This window comes from Hemicordylus capensis, chromosome 4 (genome assembly GCF_027244095.1).
Source record: "Hemicordylus capensis ecotype Gifberg chromosome 4, rHemCap1.1.pri, whole genome shotgun sequence".
NCBI lineage: Eukaryota > Metazoa > Chordata > Lepidosauria > Squamata > Cordylidae > Hemicordylus > Hemicordylus capensis.
Window position 1 is genome coordinate 239,655,791 of NC_069660.1, and position 17,242 is coordinate 239,673,032.

Sequence of the window (17,242 nt, forward strand, 5' to 3'; positions counted from 1 at the left end):
GCCAAAATATTATTTTTTCTCTAGCTTACTAACAGACTCCACAAATAATCTAGGAAGAAATGTCCATGTAGCCTAAGAGGAGGAGGAGATAAAAGATGGCTTAATTTCAGCCTCTAGAGATAAATGCCCAATACAAACAGTCAAGTAGCTCGGATAAGATTTATTTTCACATTTCCAGTCCAGGGGGAGGAAGAGTGGGGTGATGGCGGCGGCAGCTAGTTTTTAACATGAAACCCTTAAGCTTCTTTGTGACTGCCCAGGCATTTCACATGAATATTTTCAAAGATTTAAAAGTCACTATTTACAAAGGGGATTTTCTGGCAAAAGGAGATCCAAGCAAAGCCTTTTCTTAGCATTCCTATGCATACAGACAGGAAATCCCGATGGTTCTCCAGTAAAGAAGAGTATATCATCATCAATGGAAGGCAAAGTCATTTTTCCTGCGCATTGCCAGAAGGGCGTTTGCAATGAGAGTGAGACCAATTATTCACCTCCTTGGGGAGAAAAAAACACTTGTTTATTTATATGATATCTTGATTGTAGCACAACCCAAGGAGCTTCAAAGAATGCATATATTTGCCACAGATATATCTCCATTTCAATGGCTCATTCCAAAGCTTACATTATAATGTCAAATAATATGGCATGAATTTATGTATCTGAGGCTTGAGAAAACATCACAGCCCTGCATTTAAAAGAAGAGCAGGTTCTAGCATCTCTCTATGTCATGAGGAACTAGGTGACACATTTGTAGGAAAGATGGGATAGAAATCTAAATAAAATAAACAATGGTGTAGCAAATGACAAGATATAACCATTAAATCAGCTCTCTTTAACCAGACCAAAAAAAAAAAAAAAGTCTGGCCTGTTGCAATACATCTTGGCACCTATGATATGTGCAATGTTTACATTATATTTGGCTACCTTCATTTATAGTACTATAGATACTCCCCTGTCTGAACGTGGATCATAGCCTAGTTCATAGTTATCCTGTGTCTGGGCTCTACCACTTCAGACTGCAAACAGGGACTCATATGATCAGATAAGCATACAAAAATCCCTTCCACATACAAAACTGTATGCCACAGGCAGAAATACCACCAGGCTTCCTCCCTGACAGTTTTTCTTGTGTTCAGGGATTTATATATTTTTAATGGAGGACCCCACAACTGCAGCCTGAAGTAGTACAATTAGGAAAAAGCTTTATGACCTCAATGAGAGCTAGAGGTAGCTCAATCAAATATTGGACCATATACAAAAACCAAGTATTGGACCACAGAAACTTGCTAGATATTGCAAAAACTTACAAAGAAAAGAAAGGCTGGGCCAAGATTTCTTTCTCAGCTAAGACAATGGCTGAGTAAGGAAGCAAGGACATAGTGGGAGGCGGCATCCTTGCAGCCAGGGGAACCTCTTCTGCAGGGGAGAACAATTTTTACTGATTTTCCCTATCTCTGGAAGTGGTCCATGCCTTCAAAAAATATGTCTCTAAGGCTTGCACAGTTCCCACTGCATCTTCACTTTCTTAGGATGTCAGTTAACATTCTTTAATGCTAACTATCTTACTGCAACATTCCCTCACTGATACAGCATTCCCTTAAAAACAGTTTTAACAAGAGAAAATATACATATATGATGGCTTTTAAGAGCTGCCATACATTCTGGAGCAACTGCAGATTTATACATAATTATGTTCTGTTTATTAGCAGCTGTTATAGGTTTATTCTATTAGGGCTCTGAAATCACGATAGCAACTTCCTTCTAAAACAACAGTCAGCGAATAACAAACATTACACTGTCTAAAGATATTCTCCTTTAATGAGGCCATATTACATCAAATATTTTAGGACAATTAATAAAGTTCTCTTATACTATTCTAAAAATAACCACTGTCAGAGTGTAGATATCCAAGTTTGAATGAAGTCAGTTTAGCCTAATTGTCAGGTGTTGAACTTGGGTGTTGGAAGACTGTGTCAACCCCCTGGTTAGCCTAAGCTTGGACCTAATCCGTGACCTTGTTACAATCTATCAGCCTCAGCTTTCCCTGTAAATACCAATGAGATGCTTCTCTGGAAAGAATTGCTGTGAGGATTAGTACTGTAAAATATTCTGTATCTTTGTAAGGGAAAGAGAAATAAGAACAAAATTAATGTATCTTAATTCATATGAAGACATAGAGGGAGGAGTAGACATTTATTCTCTTTATTCTCCTGCCTCATGTGTGTCAGTTATATTTGAACTATGTTACACTGAATGAATTGTTAAGGAAATCAATCATCACTAAAGCTGATAAAATTTTAGCCCAACATCCATCCAGTTCTCAAGTATCTACATCTCCCCCCCCCAAAAAAAAATCCATATTCCATGATGTTCCTTCATGAAAACTAATTTAATTAAAAAATAAAACACCTTTCAGTGAACAAATGCACTTGGATTTGTACAGGTTTATAGCTGGACATATGCAAAGCAATTGTTCATATTAATACATACCATAATCTGGAAGTATTTATAGTTAACATTGCTTTGAAAAAAATGGATAGTTCAAAGTACAAAAGACATCTGACCTAACCAGACTTTGTTTATAAAATGCAATGATGAAAAAGAGATAACTGGTCCTGCACAGCCATTTAAAAAAAAAGTAATATGCCATATATGCTAGATATCATACAAGATCTATAGTGATGAATATTCCATTTTTGTAACTTTAATTCTCTTGGTCTGGCTGTGATCTAGATAAGATCAGTCATAAATTGCTTTGGAATATTAGCTGGGTACCATAAATGTATTCTGTGTTCTTTCAACCATAACTCATTACGAGGTAGTGGCTTGGCATCAGTAAGTCACTAACATATTTTTTTTAAAGTATATGCTGCTCAATATCCTGCTGCTAGGCTATTTAGTGATAAAATCTGATATAATAAAATATTAATTGCAGCTGAAAGGTTGGGTGAAAAATATGAACTCAATTACAGCCCCATATTGCGAACAAAGGGCAATGTGAAAAATTCTGTTGGTTATGGACATTTGGGATAATAAAAGAACAACTAGAACATTAGAATGAGTCTGAGAACAACCTAAAAGGCCACCTGTTATTAATCATTACATCAGGCATAGAATTTCAAGTGAATAAGCCCTCACTAGAAAATCTTTCCTGCTCCATCCTCCTAACCAATTTAAATATTTTATCTGAGAATTCTAATTATTTCCTTCAGTGTAATTATTAAAATTGTTATACAACACAAGGACATTATGATGAGGTCAGCTGTGATATATTCTTTCCAAAATGTCAGATTTTCTTAAAGATCTGTGAAACTAATGGTCAGATTTAAATACTTCCTGCTGAAATGCATCTTTGAGCCAGTGTAACAGTAGCAACATAATTCAAATATGAAAATGCACCATTAAAAGCATTTTCTGCTTAAAGGGAAAGCCAAAACAGATATTAATTAGCTTTCTACAGATATTTTTGTCAGGGTTTTGTTATACATTCTACATTTTGCATGATAATGCTTCATGAAGGATGCTTACATTTATACACCTTTCTCACTATTATGTTTATGCATTAGTATTGAGAGGCTATTTTGTGTGTATGTGTAAGGTGGGGTAGGGTGAAGGCTTGAATTGCTTTTCTAATATTAACAAATACATGCAGGAAGGTGGGTAGTATTCTACCACCCCTGTGCCATATTTGTGTGGATAGAAAGGAAGAGTTTAGACACAGAACTTGTTGGATATTGGTGCAGGGCTACTTTATTTAAGCTTATAGAACTATATACAAACAGCAGAGGCTTCGAATAAGGTGGCTGGGTGGCAAACCTGAAATCTGTGACATTTCTGACCAGAGTTTCCTGCTAGATGGAGGATTAGTGGATGGAGGAGCAGACTGGGAAAATGGGCAGAAGGAAAACAGGGTGGTGGTGGGGTGGATGGAGGGTATAGGCATCCCAGCCCACCCCTTTGCCTAACTCATACCTATCACACAGTTAGAAAGGGAGACAATTAGACAATTAGAAAGGGAGACCGACTCTCTTCTAGCTGAACACCCCACCTGGGAAACTGGTGGCCCAGATCACTGCTTCCTCACTGTTATCCTGTGTTCGCTACCCAGCTACTCTGACAAAAGTTGTGACACTATGGAGCCAATAAGACCCAATTACCCTAACAGACCTGACCTGATGAGGGTGAAAACCTGTTTCCTCCAGATGCCAGCCTGGAAAAAGCAGAAAAAATATCCCCTAAGACCCTGTAAAAGGCAACTGGCCAAACACAGGATAGGTGATTTACAGGGAGGGCTGGTGCCTGCCTTCCTGTGAAAGAGGGGGCAACATGGCACTGCTCTTTCCATATCACAGTTTCCCACCTCTCGCACAGTCTCGCAAGAGGATGGGAGAGAGTAAGGTTAACCCCATAAGAACCACACCCAGCTGAATGACTCTTCTCTCGCACCACACAAATTACTCCCATGGAGCATGTGCAATGCAAGGGGCTCAATATGTAGTATACTTATCCGTACCTAAAGACACGAGAGGGCATTTGATTATTAGCCATGTTTGGGAAACAGTGTGACCAAGCTTGCATGAGCAACTCTAGAAATGGCTTACATTTGTTGATTCATGGCAAAACTATCTACTTTGTCATTTCATTGTGTTTCAGGAGTCCTCCACAGGTCAAGTTTACTGCAATAATCAATGTATGACAAATACTCCTAATCTATAATAATTGTAACTTTGCTAATGCTTTGCTGTTCAAGTGCCCTACCAAAATAGCTGGTTTAGTACGTTAGAACCAACTGTGTCAGAAAGATCAAGGGCCAATGTTTATATTAAACACATCAACTGTGAAGTAACATTGATATTTTTGATACAGTTGGTTGTTTCCTTGATCAAGGTTATATGCCATTGCTTTTGTTGGTAGTTAGTACATTAGAAAACATAATGCGCAGCCTAGCAAGCATTTTTACCAAGCAGGGATGGGTTGGTAAATGTACTATTTAGCACACTGACTGTAGAAAATAAGAAACTGGAAATAATTCAGTTTAAAATGTTTCATATTTTAAAAAGAAGTCCTTTCAAGGTTTCCACACAACTTGGCTAAATAAATTGAAAAAACATGGTCGGCTTTCACAGGCACACAAAGTAACTGTTGAATTGCCTCCTGAATTCATTGATCTGAGGCACAAACAATTCCAGACCTCTCCTTCTCCTGCATTTTATAATATTCAGAGCCATTATCAGTTTCAGTGATTCCAGCATAACATGAGAAGTGGGAGTTTGTGCATCTCCTCTATAGTGATATGCATTAGTTCTTGATGTGTAAGGCATTCATGCATCTCACTTGAAAGTACATGTGCAAGCTGGAATGTTATACAGGAAGCATGCACAGAGGATATTCAAGGCATGCACATCTCTTCTTTATTAATGTCCCAAACCATCCACAGATATGCATTTTGGAACAATGGGTACTGGAAGCTTTACAGCTGAGATCTGTAAGCAATCAACTTACATGTTCAATTTTGCATATGAAACATAAGTGTGTGACTGCCTCCCAACATTTGAAAACATTATTTCCAATGGCTGATGCATCATGCAACCGCATGCACAGAGCCCTTATGATGGAGTGAGTTTGCCCTGCAGTGCAGCCCCATCGGTGGTAGTTACAAGTGTGCAAAGGCACAGGCAGTGCCTCCCAAATTTCCTTGCGCTGTATGTGAGCCCCTGTTCATTGTAACATCTGAACCTTTACTTATTGAGCTTTAACGTAATCACTGTGGCTATGAGCCATTTGTACAGAACGAGTCACCAATTTCTAACAAAATAGTTGTCTCACACATTCTTAAAGTTAGAAAGTGATTATCTTGTTACAGCCTGCGATCTGTAATGTGTAACTATGTCTAAGACAACAAATTTCTTATTTTCAGGAAATCTGAATCCCCTAAGATGAAGCATTGTTTCAAATAATGGTTTAGGTTTCAATGCACTGTTATAACATGATAGCAATATATTTTGGAACATAGAACAAACATATTGTTCATGAATTTACATTAGTGACACTTTTAACAAAGCAAAGATAATTTCAAAGATTTTTAATCTACTTCATGTCCCATTTAAAGAATATTGAATACTGCTATGTTCATAAATAGAAGCAGAACAAAGCACTATGCTTATTGTTTAAATCTCAAATGTTGTAGCTACCAACAAAATTCATTTAAGGGGCAATCCTGAACCACAGAGACTCCTTCAAAAAAAAAGCAAAGAATTTTTGCTTGGCTGAATTCTCCCCAAACTGGTTTGGCTCTGCTATTTGGGGTCTGAAATGCCATTCTTTCTCTACAGCCATTTAACACCATCTTCAAGGGAGTGTACCAAGCACAGTCATGCCTTTTCGGAATGGTCCGCCAACCCTCACCAGGGAAAGGGCATTTAAATCCTTTTAAATGCCATGGCCATTCAGGCTCTTCTGACAAGACAGACGTTTGCACCGCCACCGTTGGAAGAGCCCCGAAACAACACTGTCTCATAGAATCACAATTTTTGGAGGTGGGGGATCTTGGGGGGCACTATTTTCCTGTAACTCAGGAAAGGGAAGAGAATATGAAGACTTCCTAGGAGGGGACATGCATATGAGAGAGGGCAAAGAATCCTGGGGTATGGCCCACTGTGACCAAGGATGCTCTTGCGATGGCTCACATCAGCAAAGCAATCAGGGAGACCAAACCACACTCCTTCCCCCTTGGTGGCTTGCTGCCAGGGGACTAGCACTCTCATGAGAGGGCCAGTCTTCTTGGGAGGCTCAAAAACCTTCAGTCTTCTGTGTGCTCATGAGTTGAACTAAGCCCAAAACAGGGGCCCTGCTTGTGTGGGGCCCCTGTTTTCTCTGGTTAATGATAGAACATTTGCACAGCAACAACCTCCCTCTCCAGGGAAGCTTTTCATGCACCCAAAGGAGATTTTGATGCTCCATGCGTCCAGGCATAGTTTGGTGCGCAATCTGGGGAAACATGGGATCGGGGACGGATCGTTACTCTAAATCAAATTTTCCAGGTTAGGACCGGCATTGTACCATATGCTGATCTGCTGCCACGGGGAATCATGGCAGAGGGGAGCCCTGATTTCCAGTGATCCCAGGAGAGTGAGGTTGCTGTTATGGGCAAAACCAAAGATAGACATGTTCAAATGGGCGGACAGGATGGCAGAGGGCACATTTGGCAGCTTTTTCATGGCAGTTGCTAAGACAGGGAGAGCTGTTGCCAGGGTGCCCATTCCCGCGGCTTGCTTGTATAGAGCAACAAGGCTGGATGGCATCTGCTGTTTGGCCTCCATGAGTGTCTCCATGGCCTGACACTCTCATGAGAGAGCGGTCTGTGAAAGAAGGGATGTAGTCACACATTATTAGCATTTCTGCCCGACACCTTTGTTCCCACAGACGTTTCTTCCCATCTGAAGGGGTATCTTTATGACCTTACACTCTCTTGAGTGAGAGGTCCGCTCAGGAGCAGCATCCATTCTCATCACATATGAGGGATCACTCCTTTCATTTGGGCAATGCTGATCCTCCTACCCAGCCCTTCTCATGGGTAGGCCTAGGGACCGCACGTTTCCCCAAGTGGAAGGTGCTGTGCACCTCCTTTCCCAACATCAATGTACAAAAAATAGACCTTTGCCATTCAAGAATTCCTGGTTGGGGTTACCTTTTAAACCCGACCCTGGGTATTGCTTCCCTGCAATATGTTGCTATCCCAGTGCTCTAATGTGGTTGCACTGCTTATGTTGCCAGCTCAAGGGCATGTGCTTGTGAACATACATTTTTTCGCTTCATTTTCAGAGAGAAAAGCACATAGTGCCCTTCTTGCTATCCCATCCCCTTTCTCTTCTGATTCCCAGGAGTGGAGGAGCAAGGAGCAGGGTGGCGAGAGGGCCTGCCCCTGTGTGATTTTGCCATTTGACAGGCCTACAAGCTTGGGATGGGATGTGGCTCCATCTCTGTTGCTGGACAACTGCTTTGTTGGATTGGAGGTGGGGTGGGTGGGGCGAGTGTTCAGAGAGGGGGTCAGTGAGAAGCACCACAGGCATGGAGCAGGCATGATTCCAGGCAGGTCAGTGCTGCCGTCTCTATGATTATGGTTCCAGAAAGTGAACGAAACTGTGGTTATGCTGCTGTCTGCGTTTGGACATGATGCTGCCACAAAAAAACCTCAAGTTATGGTGAAAAAACTCCTACTAACTGAACCTACAAACTGAAGGTTCAAATTGCAGTTTGGTGAGGCAAACCTCAGGTCTCTTTTGCCGCAAAATCAGAGTTGCACACATTAGGATGTAACGGAGTTCCAACCTCTGTCCCGTTTAACTTGATTTCACATTACATGCAAATGTGATCCATGTTCAATCTCCTGATTCTGTACTTTCCATTTTTTGGTGATTAAATGGAGTCATGGATTTATTTTTTTGAACTGGCTGATTAAACTACAGCCTTATTATAGTGAACCTAAGAAAATAAAATATTAGGGAGGGACAAGATGTGCCTGTCTTATCTTTTAGGATTGGAATTGATTTATGGATAGCAGCTTTCCAAGAGCAGTGTACCTTGGAAAATAATTATGTCACAATTCTCCAATGGAGAACTCACAGAGTTCTGATTTGAACTCAATGAAAATTCCTAAAGTTTAGCGCTCCAAAAAGAATGAAAAAGAATCACTGTAGCTATTCATTCACTGAATTAGATTATGTTCAGAAGAATGTACTACTTTGTAAACTTCTAGCAGTTCAGGACAGTCTTTTTTCAGATACCAGATCAGATAAGCTAATCACCACTCATTAGAACAGGCCTGAGCTGCAGCAATTTTTGGTCTCTTGGTGTTTAAATTGATTTATACCCTGCCTTTCCTCACCAAAATAAACTCAAGGTCACTTACAATTCTCTCTCTCTCTCTCTCTCTCTCTCTCTCTCTACATACATACATACACACACACATACATATATAACTACAAAAATATAAAACATCCTTAAAACAATCCCAAACCACTAAAATTAGTGTAACAGCAAATAAAACTTTAAAAAGAAAGCTCTTAAAATGTGTCATGTGGCTTTCAGTGAACAGTGCATTAAAATGTGTACAACAGTCACATAACTTTCCCACAAGATATTATGGCACACACATCATACTTAACATGCACCAAAACAAATTGTTAATTCTAGTCACTATTCACAGTGTCAAGGACAAGTTCTATTGCATAACAAAAGAAAATTACAACATTTTTACAATGTAAGCAATTATTGCACTGTTCCCTCAGTGTAACTGGAATTGACCGTTTGGTCATAAATAAGAATACTTGTTTGCCATAAAAGAGTGACAATTATGGGCATCAATAAAGCTCCATCACTTCTATATCACAGACTTGCTCAACCATGTTTTGGGTTATTGTATGGGTAGTAAAGCTTTGATCCAGAAACAGTTTGCATGCAGGAGATGACCCTGTAGTTTACCTTGCAAGCCTATAACTTTATAGAACCCTAAATAATGTGCTCCAAATAAAATGAAAAACAACAGGAAAAAGACACTCATGACAAAAATACAAATAAAAGAATAAAAGTTTTTGTATGAACCAGCAAGCATCTTGGACATACTTAAAATAGCATATGCCATTTTAAAATGAATCCAAATTGATTCATAATTTTAGTATCATTAGTACCTTAACATAAGCAAAATGGAATCCTGGAGCTAAAGGTGAATTGATTTGTATTCTGGTATTCAAAATTTTGGTTTGTGTTGTCTGATGCTGATTTTTTGGTACATTATTCTGTGACCAAAACTATGAAATTACTAGGATAAAGTCAAATATTTTCTTAAAAATATATTTTTGTTTATATAGAACTCATATACTCAACAACACACAGTGAGTCTTCAAATTTCTAGGATATTGCAAGGTCATACTGAAAACTTTAAGAATATTTTATAATGTTGCCAAAGAGAAGCATGCAGAGACATTTTTAGGACCAATCTAGACAAACAATCTGTTTCTATCTAGATTGTACCATATCACACTGCAAGTGGGGAAAATCACGATTGAATGTCCCCCCATATAAAATAACTTCCTGCACACAGAAATTAGGAGACAACAGGGAAAATATTTCTGAATGTCTCCCTGAAATACTAAATTTTCTGTGGCCAGCTTCACACATCATGGAAAACCAGTGGCTCAGACAAACTGCAGGGTCCCAGAAAACACAAGGGAGCCCAACTTCTGGTGTCAGGCAGCTATGATGACATTGGTTACAGATGTTGGGTTCCAAACCATAAGTAGCATAGTATATGCTGATATTGGTGGGTTCAGACAACATGTCCAATGTCGATATAACTGTCTCGACACCAGAAATCATGTGCTCACATGCTCTCTGGGAACTGGTGGTTTGCCTGAGTCACCGTTTCCCCATGATGTATGACATCGACCTATTTTTATGGAGTAGGAGTTCGTTGTAGGAGAACATTTAGCCATGCAATCCCAAGGCTGAAGACTAAAGTTGTACAGTCCAGAAACAGTTTTACCACATGATTGGATGTTTGCTTAGAGTATCCTAAAACTGTCGTCAGGGAAAATGAGTAGATATTAGTGCTGAAAACTGGAAATCACCCATTTTCTTTACTTCCCAGTTCCACTACATAGCCCCAGCCTGTAATCCTAGATCCTACTGCTATTATTTATATACCTTCCTGACAGTTATCACTCAGTAAGCCTCTCCCATATGCCTCAGCAGTGAGGCTGAACAGGTTGGTAATTACTCACTATTGAACAATAGCATTCACGTTGACAACTACATCTGCACTATCCAAGGTGCAGTTCTGACATGTCAAGAGATAAGAGGAACACTAAGCTTCATATTTCACATTTTAAATCAGGAAGATTGTGCACGTAACTTTTGATAAGTAACTTTTAAATGCCTATAAAGTAACCATGCCAATCTGAGGTGAAAGTCCCATGGTGTGCATATACAAAAGAACAATTAATGTTCTCTGATTACAAAAATGGTAAAGTGAGAATTTATATGTGTAAAAAAGTAATAATCTACTCTGAGCGGTCTTGGCCTGAAAGACAATATACAAATAATGAAGATAGATAGATAGATAGATAGATAGATAGATAGATAGATAGATAGATAGATAGATAGATAAATAAATAAATAAATAGTTCATGGGTCCCCTTTATTAACTTCCATCTGAAGGGAGATCATGATGCCATGGTATTTAGCTATATTAAAATTCAGTTAATCAACACTGCAATAATCAGTGATTATTAATAATCACTGACCTTTTGAAGGTCAGTGGACAGTTTGGTTTTCTGGGCTTTCAGTCAATTTACATTAACTCATAGCATTGGTTCTAGAACATTTCTATACATTCAATTTCTTTTAAACAGTGCATACTACCAAGCAATCATTTACTGAATATGTTGCAAGCATGATTGTAATAGACTGGATCAAAGAAAGGTTGAAATAAAAAAATCATATTCTTGTTTTATATTTTCCCCAAGTGTAAAAATAAAAGGTGGCAAAGCCATAAACAAGCAATCCTAGGCAGTAATGTGCTAGAATTTGTGCTTACTCTTTCTCCCCCTTTCTCCCTCTATCCATCAGAGGAATTAAAGATTTTTATGTGACAGAGCTGATGTGTTGATCAATAAAACGACAACAATCATTTACACTGAAAAGTTTAGCGCAGTTCCAAGAATCTGCATTAACCATGCTGGGTTGTTACAGCAGAATCAATAGACAGCCATTGCACTTAGTGAAGTACATAAATAAAGTACAGCTACATTTTTCTACCCAACAATGAATACAGATTAAGAAAATCTACTGGGAGCTTCTCCTACTCAGAAACCTTTAGAATGAACAAGGTTGCGGTGATCTGGTTCCCTTCCTATTCATTTCAATGAGGCTTAAGTGAGAAGAGCTACTACTCAACTCACAGATGTACTATCAGTATCTTATTTATTTATTTTCAGATATGTATATCCTGTCTTTCTATCCTATCTAGAGTAAAGTAAAGTGTGCCGTCGAGTTGGTGTCGACTCCTGGCGACCACAGAGCCCTGTGGTTGTCTTTGGTAGAATACAGGAGGGGTTTACCATTGCCTCCTCCCGTGTAGTATGAGATGATGCCTTTCAGCATCTTCCTTATGGGCCTGCTGCCTGATATAGGTGTTTTCCTATAGTCTGGGAAACAGACCAGCAGGGATTCAAACCGGCAACCTCTGGCTTGCTAGTCAAGTCATTTCCTCGCTGCACCATTAGGTGGCTAGGGTTCCATAAAATAAAAACAACTTAAACAAAAATAGGCGAGTTCTCATACTAACAGCTGGGTCGAAGGAGCATCCAGCCAGGTTCCAAGCCCCATATGTGCTCCTAAGAAATGGTTGTATGTCATCAAAAATCAAGATAAGAGCAGTGGGAAGTGGTTGTCTATCAGCTCCGATCTGGGTAGGCCAACCCGCATCATGTATCTCGCACCGTATGCTGACATGTAACTGTCTCAGGAGTATGCAAGGGCTTGGAGTCTGGCTGGACATTCCTCCTGCCCAGACTGTTTTACTAATGGCTGTTATACTGAGCAAAATTACTCACTGATACCATGCCTAACGTCATTTTAATTTCAATGGGGCTATCTTGAGTACTTTTCGTCATCATGTCAGCCAAGCGAAACATCCTTTCTCCACGGAGCTCAGGACAGCAGACATGGCTCTTCCCCACCCCATTTTATCCTCACCAACATACATTCCTGTGAGGTAGGTTAGTCTGGCAACTAGCCTAGGATCATTCAGTGTATTTTACATCTGAGTGGGGATTTGAATCGAGGTCTCCCTGCTCCTAGAATACTCAAATTATTATGCCACTGGAAGCCAGACAGCAGGAACAAGCTAGTCTAGTTCTAAACAAATGGCTAATCAGCACAGAGATGTTTTAGATTGGTGTTTCCTTTTCCTTGCAATGATGCTGCCAAGTTCACTGGCATCCAGATACCATCTGGTAATTTTACTTGGCAACTGAAAATCAAATGAGCACACATCTAATGTCGTTAGACTAGAATGCTCCAGTTTAAGTAATCTGGGCATATTTTGGCTCCAGCAAATGACAACTGTCCCCTCAACTCACCCCTGCTTATTGGTAAATCACAGTATAAGGGGTGCTCCGTTGTAAAAATATGGGGCAGCATCCATACTAGTCATGTCTAAGTTCCATTGAAATTAATGGGACTTAAGATACTCATGACCAGTGTTCTGTCTAATTTTATTCATATTTATTATTTATTTATTCAATTTCTATACTGCTCTTCCAAAAATGGCTCAGGGTGGTTTACACAGAGAAATAATAAATAAATAATATGGATCCTTGTCCCCAAAGGGCTCACAATCTAAAAAGAAACCTAAGATCGACACCTGCAACAGTCACTGGAGGTACTGTGCTGGGGGTGGATAGGGCCAGTTACTCTCCTCCTGCTAAATAAAGAGAATCGCCACATTAAAAGGTGCCTCTTTGCCAAGTTAGTAGGGGTATGTGTGCAGAATGAGTTTTGTTCTGGGCGGCAGTATCACGGCAGTGGGTACACACGTGCATTCTGAGTGGGGCCTTCCTGATTCAACCTGAGTGGGATATAAAATTAACTGAGCAGACATCAAAAAACATGTGAGCGCATGCACATGCCTTAGAGGGAACACTGGTCATGACTAACTTGTCTCATTGGTTTCAATGGTATTTAGTCCTGATTAACTAGTCTGAATACTGCCAGTGCTGAACAAATAATAACAACAGTAAGCAGCATTTAAATAACACTTTACTTATTACGGAATGTTTCATGTAGATTATTTTGTAAATTTTCATACAGATTAACAACCTGCAAGGTGAATCAGTATTATCGCCATGTTGCAGATGGGAGTCTAGGGTTAGAGAGGAGTTTGCCTAGAGAGTTCATGGCCGAAATATGTGAATCAAAGAATTGCTGTTTGTAGCTCAGCCTCTTTACCACTGTGTTACTTTAGCTCTCAAGTAGGTATCTGAAAATTCTAAGCAAATAAGTTTTTTTTTTTTAAAGTGCATTTCCCCCCTTTCTGTCTTGATTATGATGCAATGTGCTTTTAAAACCTCCCAACTCTCTCAGCAGATATCTTGAAACAATGGTGATTAAACCCACAGAAAAAAGAGAGAGTGGTTATTGGAAACATAGTACTAGAAGATAAAAATAATGATGTGCCCTTGAACTCACAACACTGCAGTAAGCAATTACCTTAAAGAAGTAAAGAAGCCACCCACATAACAGCATTACAGCTTTGTACCTTATTTTCAAATAATAAGCTTTGAAAACCTCTACACAATACCTAAATATTCCACATCAAAAGACTTTCTTGCTTTTGTGTTATTTAATTAGAGATAATGCAAACATGGATTTAAACACTGATTGCTGAGTTTTAAAAAATCCCCAGAAAACACTGTCAAGAAATTAATCAATTTTGTTTTAATGTTGTAGCTTTCCAAACATCACCATACCTGACTGGAGCACCTCTGCTCTGTGCAGGCTTCAACAGAACTGTCACAGTACTGTCAGTTTGATTTAAAGGTGTATCCTGTTCATAGGGCGGCATAGAGGGTGCTGGAGGGGGGTGGGGGGGAGAACAGAGAAAGCAGACTTTAAACATTTATTCCTTTCAGATGATTTTCAAAAACTTGTCCTAAAATATCTTTTTAAAGAGTATTTTAGAATTTACCAACAGAGCCTTATGCATTCTTCCTCCCCACAAAAACATTAACAGAATGGAGTAGTTTATAGGGCAGCCTACCAAGAATAAGCTGAGCTGTAAACTATAAATATTGTACTTAGAATTACTACGTTTGTATTAGAACACTTTTCTTCTGATGAAATCTTGAAGTGATTTAACATAACATTCATATGATATAACTAGTCATCACTCCAAAACTGAAATGAACTGGAGAAATCTCATGGATTGCCCTGGTCAGTTACTTGTCCACAGAAGCTAAATTTGGGGATACATTACTAATTACAGTACCTGGGGATTAGTTAGACAGCTCTGGGTAAGCCTCCCCACAGACACCCAAAGCTGCATTATTTATAATTTATTTACATTTATATCCCGCTCTTCCTCCAAGGAGCCCAGAGCGCTGTACTACATACTTAAGTTTCTCCTCACAAGAACCCTGTGGAGTAGGTTAGGCTGAGAGAGAAGTGACTGGCCTAGAGTCATCCAGCAAGTATCATGGCTGAATGGGGATTTGAACTCGGGTCTCCCCGGTCCTAGTCCAGCACTCTAACCACTCCATCACTAAATCATGCATGCCCCTGCTGATCCACCCCTGCTTGTCTACCCTATTTCCCCATCCTGATCTTCTCACCTGCTCTCTCCACCCTATCCCAGCTCCCCATCTCCTCATCCATGGTATAGAGCATACCACACACCAATCTCTCTCACCATTTCCTTTCACTTGGCAGCCGCTAACTGAGTATGAGACAGGCAATCCGCAGAGGCAGGCACCCCCTCCTACTTCACTGCTTCCACGAATCCACTGCTTGAGATAGTCACTTCACCGCATTAGTGGGCCAGATCTCAAATTGCAAACTCATACCATTTCACAGAGTTTCACCAGTCTTACTGCATCCATACAACTAATGAATACAGCGATAACAAAGGCTACTCACATAGCTTGGGGTTGAGTGGGCTCAATCTCTCATCAACTAGTACATCCACTGCATCACACTAGGCTACCATATGATCACTACCAAGTAACCTTTTTTGAATTTAATCATAAGCCATTACAATAAAACATTCGCTATGCAGATAAGAAACAGACCTACCGGAAATGACAGTGATTGGTGCTGGAACCTTCTGCATGCATGTGCTCTATCACTAAGCTACAGCCTCCCTCACCACTGATAATTATCACATCACACTTCTGCTTAATCCTCCCCCCAACCCCACCGCCATTTCAAAGCTCCTGGGTAAAGCAGGGAAACTCATTTATGTTACAACCCAGATGATAAACCAGAAAGCAATGGGGATTTCCATCATTTTATTGGCCCTGGATCTGCGGCTTTAACATCAGCCTGACATGCAGAAGTTAAGGTGAACTGCATCCTGACAATACATCAAGTAAGTGCATGCAATGGGGATGTCAATTGTTTTGACAATGCTATTAACATTAAAATATGTTACATAAATAAATAATAAATAATAAATAATAAAATAAATTATGCTGGAAGGAACCTTGTTTTCAGTGTTAAAGAACAAGGGCAGGATCTTCATGTCATCCTAAAGGCCTGTATTATTACAGCAGTTCCAAGAAAGGTGGTGCAACCCTGAACTAGCTTCAGCTAAAAATACATTTCAATTGATCTTGTCTGGAAGTAGAGGAGAGGTAGATAGTACTATTCCCACTTTCCAGAAAGAAGCTAGTGATTTATTTTTACAGAGGAGCCACTGCTTTTGCTGCTGCAGATACAGAACCTCTATAGGATTAGGCTGCCTAATATTGTGTATTTATTAGTATTCCAGCAGATATATATACACTGTGGTTTGGATTATTTATTATAGCATTATAGTAATGGCTCCTCCTTCAGAGATTTTTTAAAAATGTTTGAGATGCTTACAAATCCATTAAACAAACTGATAACAAATATGGCAAACAATCTTCCTGGATTACTTAAAAGTACTTAGAATTCAGATACATTTTCATATATAAGTAATAGGTTTGGAGAGTGGAGGACATTCGTTAGGTTAGATTATTCACAATGGATCAAATGAGAGAAAACGTTTGGATGGCACTATACAGAAAATAATTATCTTTAACACTCCAGCCATGCTAGACACAAGTTGCAATATTATAGGTAAACAACATTAATACATTAGTTTTCCATATCAGATCAGACATGCTGTTTTATTTTAAATAATACCTGATATCTTTGTGGTGAACTGACTTGTGACGGGAGGTCCAAACCCTTTGGCTGTACTGGCTCTTATAGTGAAAGAATAAGTAGTCCCAGGATAAAGTCCAAAAAATAAGTAGTGGGTTTCATTGCCATGCTTCAAAACACGTCCACTTTGGTTGGATAAATCTATTTCTGGATCAAAGGAGCTGACAGCCTTGTAGGAGATCTACAAAAGAATACAAAGTAAGAAAGCATCTTCAGCAGTTGGACAAAGATTGCATTTTTATCCAGTAAACCCTTCTGATGTATGCACTGTCAGACA

At 39.4% G+C, this 17,242-nt stretch overlaps 1 protein-coding gene across 13 annotated transcripts in view; it reads right to left on the bottom strand.

Moving 5' to 3' along the window:
- The window catches only part of PTPRM (protein tyrosine phosphatase receptor type M), a 665,945-nt gene that overhangs the window by 262,430 nt on the left and 386,273 nt on the right, over positions 1-17,242 (bottom strand). For all 13 annotated transcript variants that reach the window (XM_053243122.1, XM_053243114.1, XM_053243112.1 and 10 more), the window contains 2 exons: positions 16,945-17,146; positions 14,529-14,631 (listed from right to left, as the gene is read on the bottom strand). In XM_053243122.1, coding sequence (XP_053099097.1) covers positions 14,529-14,631; positions 16,945-17,146 — 305 coding nt within the window. The remainder of the gene's footprint in view (positions 1-14,528; positions 14,632-16,944; positions 17,147-17,242) is intronic.